The sequence below is a fragment of the Gobio gobio genome (genome assembly GCF_949357685.1).
Source record: "Gobio gobio genome assembly, chromosome: 25".
NCBI classification, from domain to species: Eukaryota; Metazoa; Chordata; class Actinopteri; order Cypriniformes; family Gobionidae; genus Gobio; species Gobio gobio.
In genome coordinates, this window is record NC_137121.1 from 31,709,202 (window position 1) to 31,722,753 (window position 13,552).

Here is a 13,552-nt window from a genome sequence, read left to right on the forward strand (position 1 = left end):
TTTAAGGGTAAAGTTAGGGACAGGTGTGGTGGAATGGGTAAGTTTAAGGGTAAAGTTAGAGACAGGTGTGGTGGAATGGGTAAGTTGAAGGGTAAAGTTATGGACAGGTGTGGTGGTATGGGTAAGTTTAAGGGTAAAGTTAGGGACAGGTGTGGTGGTATGGGTAAGTTTAAGGGTAAAGTTATAGACAGGTGTGGTGGAATGGGTAAGTTTAAGGGTAAAGTTATGGACAGGTGTGGTGGTATGGGTAAGTTTAAGGGTAAAGTTAGGGACAGGTGTGGTGGTGTGGGTAAGTTTAAGGGTAAAGTTAGGGACAGGTGTGGTGGAATGGGTAAGTTTAAGGGTAAAGTTATGGACAGGTGTGGTGGTATGGGTAAGTTTAAGGGTAAAGTTATGGACAGGTGTGGTGGTATGGGTAAGTTTAAGGGTAAAGTTAGGGACAGGTGTGGTGGAATGGGTAAGTTTAAGGGTAAAGTTAGGGACAGGTGTGGTGGAATGGGTAAGTTTAAGGGTAAAGTTAGAGACAGGTGTGGTGGAATGGGTAAGTTTAAGGGTAAAGTTATGGACAGGTGTGGTGGTATGGGTAAGTTTAAGGGTAAAGTTAGGGACAGGTGTGGTGGTGTGGGTAAGTTTAAGGGTAAAGTTAGGGACAGGTGTGGTGGAATGGGTAAGTTTAAGGGTAAAGTTATGGACAGGTGTGGTGGTATGGGTAAGTTTAAGGGTAAAGTTATGGACAGGTGTGGTGGTATGGGTAAGTTTAAGGGTAAAGTTAGGGACAGGTGTGGTGGAATGGGTAAGTTTAAGGGTAAAGTTAGAGACAGGTGTGGTGGAATGGGTAAGTTTAAGGGTAAAGTTATGGACAGGTGTGGTGGTATGGGTAAGCTTAAGGGTAAAGTTAGGGACAGGTGTGGTGGTATGGGTAAGTTTAAGGGTAAAGTTAGGGACAGGTGTGGTGGTATGGGTAAGTTTAAAGGGGTGGTAAACAACGATTTCACTATTCTAACTTTAGCTAGCGTGTAATGTTGCTGCTTGAGCATAAACAACATCTGCAAAGTTACAACGTTCAAAGTTTAAAGCAAAGGGAGATATTTGCTTTTAAAGAAATCAGTTTCTAAGAACTACAGCAAACGGTTAGTAGGCGACTACACACATTCCTCCAGGGTTGGTGACATCAACAGGCTCAATATTTACATAAACCCCTCCTCCGAGAATATTAAATAAGGGGGGGTGAGGCCATTTTGTATCGCGGCGCTGTTGTGGTTAGTAGGCTGGAGTGTTGTTGCCGTGATGCAGAGGAAACGCTGTTATTTTCATCCGGATTGCAGGTCTGGGGTACTTGCCTTGCTCTGTTCAGCCTTCCTTGGGACGGGGGTGCGTTGCAGAGCGTTTAACATACAACATGTTATATGCACGTGTGTTTGAGTCAGCGGGGAATCAGGCGCGCGCAGGGCTCCCTGCAGCACATCTAACAGAGGAAAACATCCACCGTCTTCGCGATTTCAATGCCAGATTTGCACAACGTCAGCTGCGTGAAAAAAACACTGCCGGTGCGTGGATGCACGACGCGCGCGCTGCACATTTCACGGAGGACAACACAAACTTCCACAAACTTTGCGAGTTCAATACAGGATATGCACAACGGCTTGTCCTGAAAGCTGGATTTACAAACAGAAGCTGTTTACAGGCCACAACCTGTAAGTCTGATTTATTTTTCATCGATGTGTTTTCCTGTAATAGGTTAATTGTACGTTGTAGCAAGGAAGTAAACAGATGACAACGCTGTTCTGCAAACCAGTCTGTTAAATGCTCATTCATACTTAACGTTATCCGACGAACACCTAACGTTACAAACATTAACGTTAAAATCTCAACAGCGAACCTGGCATTAGTGTAAATGATTCTTTGATTAGAGCTTTTATGTATTGTTTATCTACAGGCTTGCTAAACATGCTTCTGTGTGTGATTTGGCTAACTTACTAGTTAAAGCCAGTGCTTAGTGTTCGTTTTGGGTTAACGTTAGTTCTTGCGACAGATATTTGGCTATAATCGTTCTAAAAATACAAAAGTTAAAGTGCCATTCAGTAGCGATCATTATAGATCCGCAGTCTTTACTCTCGAGGACTGAGCAGGTTCTGCTCGATCATCTTCACTCAAATGTTCTGGGTCTGATTCGAGCTCATATGGTTTTATTGACGCCGTTGTTTCTAATACTGAACAGCCTCCGGTAAGGGGCGTGACGTTTCCGACGTGCACTGCGGTTAGCGAATCACAACACACTGGGCCAGCTAACCAATCTGAGCCCACTGCGTATTTTTGAGGGACTGGCTTCATACAACCCGGAAAGCATCAGACCGTTTTACAAGGAGGGACAGAGCAGTGTAGAATAAAGGTCAAATATATGAAAATAAGGCAATTTTTTTTAAAACGAACCATGAACACATGTTACAGTGCACCCCACAAACACAGCCAAGCCTTCAAAAGAATGTGTTTTACCACCCCTTTAAGGGTAAAGTTAGGGACAGGTGTGGTGGAATGGGTAAGTTTAAGGGTAAAGTTATGGACAGGTGTGGTGGAATGGGTAAGTTAAAGGGTAAAGTTATGGACAGGTGTGGTGGAATGGGTAAGTTTAAGGGTAAAGTTAGGGACAGGTGTGGTGGAATGGGTAAGTTTAAGGGTAAAGTTAGGGACATGTGTGGTGGTATGGGTAAGTTTAAAGGTAGGGTTAGGTGTATGGGAAGTGTCAACAGTGTAATTATAAATGTAACTACATAAATTAATTACAGATGTAATTACTCGCAGGTATTTTTTTTAAAATGCAAGTATAATGTAAAAACATGTACGTACACAATAAGTGCATTGTATCAAATTATTAATTAAAATATTAGTACATATAGTTAAGGCCACTTAATATAAAGTGGGTCCGTTGTGTTTATTTGTGATTGCTAATTTTTCATTTGTTCTTTTTAAATTACTGAGTGTTTACTTACTTTACTTTAATAATGCTTAATTTATATTAGTTAGGTTAGTTGTTTTTGCCATGGTATTTTTAAATCATATGTGTAAGTGTTCTTTAGCCTGTTGATATTTGTTCATCGTATTCAGCCACAATGAGTAAATAAAATAAGAATATAAATAAGTAAAATGTAAATGATTTCCAAGTTTGTTTTTACCTTATTGGAATAAAAAAAAGAATCACAATCGATAAGCAGAATCGGAATCGTTAAAATTAAATGATACCCAAACCTACACTGCACTGTAGTAATAGCCTATTTATAATACTAATGTATTCCTGTTAACCTGAACCTAAACCCTCATTTTGTTTGAAAACTGAACAGTTTGAAGACCACTGCTTTAAAGTATTTTGAGAGGTAATGTTCAACATAAGCACCTTGAGCCGTGAACCCTCTGCATGTGTGTCCCTTTGTCTCTCTGAGCCGGCCAGATCGACCAGGTTGAGCTGAGAGGTCCTGATGTTGACCACTTCCTGTCCAGTTTCCTTTGATTCCAACGTCATGGTGAACACAGCATGTGAACGAGATGATTCACGGTTCATTGAGGTGGATGCCACTCGCCGGTTCCGCCATCCCATCGACAACACCTGCAAACACAAACATTCAGAAATACAGCACAAGCACAAAATATTATAAATAAAGATAATATACAACCAGGTTCCCACAGTATTAGAAAACCTGCATATGTGAGGCTGCCTAATTTTAAGTGATTTCTAAGCCTGGAAAAGTCATGAAAATTAGTAAGAGATAAATAACCATGGTTTTTATTTTATTTTTTAAAGCAACACTAGGTAACTTTTGGCACCCTAGCGGTTAATAAACAAAACTGCATGCGTCTTGCGGAAGAACATTGTAGCCGGAGCTACTTCTCTCTGTTTATGTCTATGGCGAGTCACGCAGGTACTGTGCTCCTCCGCTGTGTAACGACCAGAACACGAAACTTACAGAGTGTGGTTTTTTTTAGTGCTAAGAGGCTGCTCAGGTCTCAGCGGCAGTAGAATTCGTCCGGTTAAGAGTTGTTCTACCACTGAAATAATATTAGAGGCATTATTTTAAGGTTGAAAAACTACATAGTGTTGCTATGAATGTACATTTTTCCAGTCATGCCAGTCCTAAATTTGAAGCCCAAAAAAGTGCATTCATCCTTTAAATATGGATATTTTTCTTACACAAACCCATTGACTCACTTCAGAAGGCCTTAATTAACCCCCCAGAGCCGTGTGGATTATGTTTATAATGGATGGATGCGTTTTTGAGCTTCAAATCTTGGATTAGCCATGACATTTTTTTATATAACTCTGATTGTATTCGTCTGAAAGAATAATGTCATATACACTAGGGGTGCACCGATCCGATATTAGGATCGGATATCGGCCGCGATACTGACAAAATAGCTGGATCGGGGATCGGAAAAATGAACAGATCCACAAGCCGATCCAGGTGTTTTTTTCCGTCGCAGCAGAACCTACGTCATTCGTCAGCTTCACGTGTGTCGCATGCTAGAAGGGAGCGAGCCAGAGAGTCGGCTGTGTGGAGGAGATATTTCACGCTTGCCACGCCAACTAGTTCGTCGCTGTTTCGAGGGTATTACTGCAAAGTCAGGGTCTTTCCTGCATTGACATTTTTTTGACGGCCAAAGCCTAATTTGATGAGTTATTGTGATTTACGAGTGATGTAGAACAGATGCTGCGCTTGTGACTGAGTGACAGAGAGACCGATCTGAGAGCTCCTCCCCCGCGCGCGCTCTCTGGGTCTTCAAAATAATCAGTGTTCGCTCTCATATTTCACATATTAATCCAAATCAAAAGCTCGGAAGACCGAAACCATGTTGCACGTGACACATTCGGACAATTTTGTCCTTGAATTATCACTGGGTGTGAATTGCGCTCAAAAAACATTGACTCTTCTCTGACCAGCTGACATAAAGCATACTTTCAATAAGCGGGAGACAAATTATATCCAGTTATGAAGTGTTTTCTGTGTGTTGACATCTTTCGCGATGTTCTAACAGACGGGATTCGCACACAACGCGTCTGCTAATGTCCGATTCGTGACCTAATGACTCCTTTGAACCGAATCATTTTAACGACTGGCCAGAACAACTGATCTGTCCAACACTGAACTCATGAACTCAGTTTATTAATTTACTCAGAACGCAACTGAAATGAGAACAAAAGTGTGCTTACCCATTTTAGCAAGAGTGGGTAGTAAGAATTATTTTTAATTATCAACAGTATTTCATCTTATTTCTGTTGACAATGTGTAGTAAAATAAATAGGCCTAGCCTACAATCATTTAATCTGGAGTGAGGTGAAACCAGAACAAAGTTGTTATTAGCTAGCTGAAAATTTTTATTAAATTGCATATGGTAGAAAATTAGACTATTTGTTAATTTGTAATGCTACTTTTTAATATTGATATGATTATATACCAAAACAATTATCTGTAGTGTAAAAAATGTTTGGTAACTGTCAGATTACTATTGTATGTTTGACCAATACACTGTTTTTTGTTTCCACTGCTACATTTTATTTATTTAAAGAAGTTAGATTACATTCTATTTTAGATTTGAATGCACAATTGTTTTTTAAATAAATAAGAATTCAACACCTTACATACATCTGTTATTTTGTCTTAGTTATGTTTAGTTAGTAAAGTCTGGTGCCTTTAGTCTCTTCAAGGAAGGTATAAGGTGGAAGATATACAGTTTATTATTAATTCAACAATATATCGGATCGGTATCGGGTATCGACAGATACACAAAGCCCAGGCATCGGTATCGGGACTGAAAAAGTCGGATCGGTGCACCCCTAATATACACCTAGGATGGCTTGAGGGTGAGTGAATCTTGGGGTAATTTAAATTTTAAGGTTTTAAGGTCCCCTTTAACGTCTGACAATTCTAAGCTGTTGCTAGTGTTTTTTTGAGAACTATTGTAGGTCAACATGTGCGAGACCTGATAGGCTTCTGCAGCAGATGCTGCGTATTTCTCCACAGCTCCTTCTACAAAGACGCCCCTCTTGATGTCCTCTCGCAGGAACAGGCTGGTGGACACACTGTCCAACAGGTCATAAATCTGCTCATTGTAGATCTCTATAAACGAACACTTGCAGAGGAAGTTCTTCATCCCACCAGACTGCACAGAGAACAGAAAGAATTAATAAACAAGCAAACCAGCAAATAATGAATGTACCCACTGATTAGAAACGTAAAGACTTTATGCTTTTAATCTATAATTAAGGAGAAGAATACAAAACACTTGAAAAATAATGCATTCTGTAGTGCCCTTATCAGCGTGATTTTAGATATGCTCAGAAGTGAAAACTAATAACACATCAATAATACATTGTATTATGGCACATTGAGGGGGAAAAGAGAAGAAGAAATGTATCAACAATGTATTGTAGGGCTGGGCGATAAAAAAAAATATATATATACATTTTAGCGATAATCGTTTAAAAAAAATACAATATTTTGTTTTGTGAGGAGAACTGTGGAACACAATTGAACAGAAGAGAACCCAATTTGGTGATTGTAAGAACGATAAATGCATGTTGATATTTTTTCATATTGTCCGAGGTTTCTCTTTCTTTTTGGCATTATCGCCTGTGTAGACATTTCATGATGATAATAATTTTCTAATTTAATTTCTTCAGCCTAATTATAACGTGTAGCGCCATTTTAAACTTGTATTCAAGCTATAATGTATTTTAGGCTTCAATTTCAGGCTTTTCTGTGTCGATTTAAAGTTATTCTATGACTCTATGATCCTTTATCAAGAGAGCTGCTAAAACTGCTCTGTTGATTATTATGGTGAAAATTATTATGGTTTCATTATACCTCCTGTTTCCTGAAGGTGACATTTTTTTAAGATTCATGTTATTTATTTATTTCTATTTATGTTGATTCATACATATATTTTATGTTTATTTTGTGTTGCTTATATATATATATATATATATATATATATATATATATATATATATATATATATATATATATATATATATATATATATATATATATATATATATATATATATATATATATATATATATAAAGCAACACAAAATCAACATAAATATATATATATATATATATATAAATATATATATATAAATAAATATATATATATATATAAATAAATATATATATATATATATATAAATAAATATATATATATATATATATATATAAATAAATATATATATATATATATAAATAAATATATATATATATATAAATAAATATATATATATATATATATATATAAATATAAATAAAAATAAATAAATAAATAAATAAATAAATAAATAAATAAATAAATAAATAAATATATATATATATATATATATATATATATGACCAAGAGGGTTCGGTTTGTTTTGTCGTGGCCACAAGATATTAATTTGTGAGAATGTGATAAGTCGTGGCCATGACATCATATGTCGAGGGAACGATATATTTTTCTTTAATTAAATGTGTAAACAACCTGCACGACCATAGCAACCTGGAATTACCAGAAAGGAATAAGCCTATAATAATAATAATAATATTTATTTGTAATTAAGAAAAAGTACAGAATTAAGAAATTATTACATTAACATATTGCCCTTCTATATTGTATTGAGTGCGATGGTGCCTATAGACAGCATATTATTATTATTATTATTATTAGGCTATACTTATTATTATTATTGGTTACATTTTGTATTGTTATGCGTGTTAAAGTATATCATTTTGTAAATACTGTAAATGCCCAATCATGCCAATAAAGTTAATGACTGTGTTTCTGTAGACTAGTAGCTTATAGTGACGATAAATGAGTGTCTGTCTTCATTTGTAGCCCGTGACAGCATTCGAATAAAGTTCAAATAATAAGTTATTAGGCTATAGAAAATTTAAGCTGCAATAGCCTATAAATGTATCTCATCTCAGAGTCTTTTAAATCAATTCACTGATCTGTAGATATATTAATCTTGTTTTATTATTTGTGCATATATATATATATATATATATATAAAAAAGGCTAATAATAATAGCCTAATAATAATAAATAAAGACACGATCAGTGAATAGATTTAAAAGGCTGTGAGATGGGATGGATACATTTTTTTTCTTGTAGGTCTATTATTTTACGTTCTTACACATTCTTTTAGCATTTATTTATAAACTTTCGAATGCTTGCTGTCTATAAGCACCAGCGTGCAAAATACAAAGCGTGTTAATACAGGCTTCTAATCATTTCATAATTCCGTGCTCTTTATTGAATAAAAATAAATATTATAACCTTATTCATTTATTCTGGTAATTCCACCTTGGTTAGTGTTGTTTACGCATTTAACTCGTGGCCATGAGAAATAGATGTTGTTCCCTCAAAATATGAAGTTGTGGCCATGAGAAAAATGTATCGTTCCCTCGACATGTGATCTCGAGCCGAAGACTTTACATCGCGTGGCCATGACAGAATGATCTTGTGGCCACAACGACTTGCACAAATGAATATCTCGTAGCCACGAAAAAAACAAACTGAAAAATCACTGCTATTCTGGATTTATAGGATACTAGGGGTGTCACGGTACATGGAAAAAAACCGAACCGTTCGGTTCGCTTGTCTCGGTTCGGAGTGTGTGCGTCGCACGGTTCGACGCATGCGCAATGTATCATCGTGCCCGTATGTTACCTCAGTGGGTGTCCTTTTCGCACGAAATAAGAGGTGTGTGTGTGTGTATGAGGACATACAGTAAAGTAAAAGTGGAGTGCTGCAGGTCACGTCACGTGTAGAAATGCAAGTGAGAGAGAAAAGGAAGGCTGCCCGGAGTTGTTGGAGGATGCGGAGCGGGAGCTCGTGTATTGCAAATACAGACAAATATTGTCCATTCTGTCACATTTTCCAGTGTTCTCCTCCGACCCCAGTCTGTCTCATGCTTTGATTTATGATGGGTAGCATATATCTGCTGCAAATGCGACCGTGTTCCCCTCTGTCTCATACACACATGCATATATAACATGTTGTATATAAGTAGTTCACATGATAAATGTAACATTTAAAAGTTGAGATATGCTTCTAGTTTTAATAATGTAAACATGCCTATGAAGTTTGGGCAAAAAGTTCTGGCAGTGTTGTGTTTTCGTGTTTTTTGTTTCTTTTTTTTTCACAGCGCTGGATGTCATGGTGATTGTGAAACACACGGAACACTTCATGGTGAAATTTGTTAATCAGGTCAGCTGAATTAAAGCCACAGTGCATTGTTCTGATCAAAATTGATATGATTAACATGAAAAATGTTACGCCAATGTGTCGGACACGGAAGACAGCCAGTTAGAAAACAACTTGATATAACAATTTTTTAATACTGTATCCTAAATTGTGGATAATTAAGCTATATATCATATGCTGAAGTAAATTTCTGGAGTGTTAACGATAAAAAACAACAACAACAATAACCGTACAGAACCGAAAACCGTGACCCTAAAACCGTGATACGAACCGAACCGTGGGTTTTGTGAACCGTGCCACCCCTTTAGGATACAGTTTAATTTTTTCATCTGCAGAACAAAATAAATTGCATAGAAATGAATAGTAACGTTGGAATAAAAATAAAAAAAAGAATCAAATAAAGATGCATCAGCTAATAATTGTTATCGACCAATTGTTTAAAAACAGCCAATGATCAGGACCAATGGTATCCTATCAATCAAAAGGGTGCGGAAAAACGTGTCCGGCTGCAACTTATACTGTGTGTGTGTGTGTGTGAAGAAAATGTCTCATGTTGAATTTAGGGCAGCAAATGATGCGAATATACTCCTAATTAAAAGCAAACAAAAGGAAGAAACGTTTAATCCCCTGTGAGAGACGAAAATTAAGATTTGTGAAAATAAATAAGAGATTCCATGCCCAGTAGAATAAAATGGAGTCAGCCTATTGTTACATTTGTGGAAAATCAGGTGACCAGATCGCAAAACGCAAAGCTTAAATTTGGCTCATCTCACAAACAAAGCCTATCTCTCTCATTCGGCATGAATCCGTATGTTGTGTTTCCATGGCAGCGAAGTTTCAATTTAATTGCAATTTTTTTTATTAAACCATTTGTTCATTCGTTGCCATTTATATTAGGGATTCTACTGATTTTATTACCAAAATTTCTGAGTTAAACGATCTCACTGAAACTTCTTTATTATTGATTTTAGATATAACGAGTGTATATACTAACATTTCACATGAGAAAGGGCTTAGTGCCCTTAGACATTACCTCTCGGCACCTTCAGAGTTTGTTATCGAGATGCCCTCGTACGTTTTGAAATATAATTATTTCAGTTTTGATACAGATTTTCTTCCTTCAAATTAGTGGGATGGCAATGGGCTCGATTTTTGCCCCTAATTATACCATTTTATTTTTGGCTTATGTAGAGCAGTGTTATGCATTTAATAAAGACAAAAAAGTCCCTTTTGCTCACGCATTATGTTGAATGTGAAAAGCAGTATGAACATGGACTTGTAATGACAACAGTAAAGTTCAACGCAGCTCTAATTACACATTCTTCACACAGAACACATCCCACTTCAGAGAGCCCAATTTTACGGCAATGTACCGCACAATTTAGTGGGACAACACAGACATTCTAGAAACCACATATACATTTCACTCATTTCCAGTATTTTGAAAGTTTTTTGCTTTTTCTAAAAAAAAAAAAGAAATGGTTCTTGATTCCCATTTTATGTTTAATTAAACTTGTCTCACCCGTTCCACCTCTCGATTGATGAGGAAGAAGAGGTACTCAAAACTACGAGGAATCACACCACGCAGCTCATCAGAAAAATTATCCAGCTCTGAGGGACCTGCACACACAAAATACATACACCTTTCAATGTGTGTATTCACAATAACTTTCATACAGCCCTTAACAGATATCTATAAAGTAAATGGAAACATATGTCACACTTAAAACGTCTAATTGACAATGCATTAGATAACATGAAACATCATCCATGGTTTCTGCAGGTTTCGTGAAGGTAAATTTAAGATATTTTTAAGACCAATTAAAGAAAATTTAAGGAATAAACTGAAGGGAACATAACACGTCAATATGTTCAATATGTTCTCTTGGCTTGCTCATTTGGGGACACTATATTTTCAACTAAATATCCAAATAAATTTAATTACTAAGCTAAATTAACTATATCAACTAAATTACTGATCTGCCCACATTGTCACTATATGATAATTGAAATGAGCTGATGACATCACCGTTTTTCTCCAGAGTGGCTGTACAGCCGAATCAAATTCTGTTGCATTATTTTCATGTTTAACACTGTGAAGCTGATTTGAAACAATCTGCATTGTAAAAAGCACTATATAAATAAAGTTGACTTGACTTGACTAAATGTAAATGTCTAGGATGCACACAATGAGTTGTATTAGCAACACTTCAAAGTTTGAATTTCCAACAGATCTCCATTACTTTTTAATTAATTTTACAAAAAAAAAGATTACAGTTTGAATAGCTCTACTCCCAAACACTAGAATATGGAAATAACTTTTACTGAACCTTCTGATCACACTACAAAAAAAGTTATTCTTTTTCAGTAGTTTTGTCTTGTTTTCGAGTGCAAATATCTAAAAGATTCTGAAATCAATATACATGTACTAGAGATGCATAATAACAAGATAAAATATCTTTCACTAGATTTCTTATGATTAAAACAAGAACAAATATCTGCCAATGGGTTGAGAAAAATCAACTTGACTGTGTTTGTGGGGTGCACTGTAACATGTGTTCATGCTTCGTTTTAAAAAAAATTGCCTTATTTTTCATATATTTGACCTTTATTCTACACTGCTCTGTCCCTCATTGTAAAACGGTCTGATGCTTTCCGGGTTGTATGAAGCCAGTCCCTCAAAAATACGCGATGGGCTCAGATTGGTTAGCTGGCCCAGTGTGTTGTGATTCGCTAACCGCCTAGTGTACGTATGTCGGAAACGTCACGCCCCTTACCTTTATCGGAGGCTGTGCTTTGGTCAGTGTTAAACAACGGCGTCAATAAAACCATACCAATCTGAGCCCGAATCAGACCCAGAACATTTGAGTGAAGATGATCGAGCAGAACCTGTTCAGTCCTCAAGAGTAAAGACTGCGGATCTATAATCGCTACTGAATGGCACTTTAACTTTTGTATTTTTAGAACGATTATAGCCAAATATCTGTCGCAAGAACTAACCCAAAACAAACACTAAGCACTGGCTTTAACTAGTAAGTTAGCCAAATCACACACAGAACCATGTTTAGCATGCCTGTAGATAAACAATACATAAAAGCTCTAATCAAAGAATCATTTACACTAATGCCAGGTTCGCTGTTGAGATTTTAACGTTAGTGTTTGTAATGTTAGGTGTTCGTCGGATAACGTTAAGTATGAATGAGCATTTAACAGACTGGTTTGCAGAACAGCGCTGTCATCTGTTTACTTCCTTGCTACAACCTATTACAGGAAAACACATCGATGAAAAATAAATCAGACTTACAGGTTGTGGCCCGTAAACAGCTTCTGTTTGTAAATCCAGCTTTCAGGACAAGCCGTTGTGCATATCCTGTATTGAACTCGCGAAGTTTGTGGGAGTTTGTGTTGTCCTCCGTGAAATGTGCAGCGCGCGCGTCATGCATCCACGCACCGGCAGTGTTTTTTTCACGCAGCTGACGTTATGCAAATCTGGCATTGAAATCGCGAAGACTGTGGATGTTCTCCTCCGTGGATGTGCTGCAGGGAGCCCTGCGCGCGCCTGATTCCCCGCTGACTCAAACACACGTGCGTATAACATGTTGTATGTTAAACGCTCTGCAACGCACCCCCATCCCTATGAAGGCTGAACAGAGCAAGTACCCCAGACCTGCAATCCGGATGAAAATAACAGCGTTTCCTTGGCATCGCGGCAACAACACTCCAGCCTAACTATAACACAACAGCGCCGCGATACAAAATGGCCTCACCCCCCCTATTTAATATTCTCGGAGGAGGGGTTTATGTAAATATTGAGCCTGTTGATGTCACCAACCCTGGAGGAATGTGTGTAGTCGCCTACTGGCCGTTTGCTGTAGTTCTTAGAAACTGATTTCTTTAAAAGCAAATATCTCCCTTTGCTTTAAACTTTGAACGTTGTAACTTTGCAGATGTTGTTTATTCTCAAGCAGCAACATTACACGTTAGCTAAAGTTAGAATAGTGAAATCGTGGTTTACCACCCCTTTAAGCATAAACTCACTTAATTTAGTAAAATTTCTCAGAAAACAAGACTTAATTTTGCATGTCAAGTTAATGTATCTTGATTTAAGGATGTTTAGATATTTGCACTGGAAAACAAAAATCAGAAGATATTAAAAGGTATTATAATTTTTTTTTCAGTACATGCAATTTAATTTTGAGCCCTATAAAATCCATTTTATTTTTTTGCCTTAGTTTTAAAGGTTAGATTGAATTTTAGGAGTCGTAAGCATGTCTAATTAATTGCAATCATTAAACATTTAATTCAAGTAATTTATTAAAGG

General features: G+C 36.7%; 1 protein-coding gene across 2 annotated transcripts in view; it reads right to left on the bottom strand.

The window, feature by feature from the left end:
• The window catches only part of kif15 (kinesin family member 15), a 60,660-nt gene that overhangs the window by 39,756 nt on the left and 7,352 nt on the right, over positions 1 to 13,552 (bottom strand). For both annotated transcript variants that reach the window (XM_079809680.1, XM_079809679.1), the window contains exons 6-8: positions 10,754 to 10,851; positions 5,968 to 6,147; positions 3,389 to 3,598 (exon numbers count right to left, since the gene is read on the bottom strand). In XM_079809680.1, coding sequence (XP_079665806.1) covers positions 3,389 to 3,598; positions 5,968 to 6,147; positions 10,754 to 10,851 — 488 coding nt within the window. The remainder of the gene's footprint in view (positions 1 to 3,388; positions 3,599 to 5,967; positions 6,148 to 10,753; positions 10,852 to 13,552) is intronic.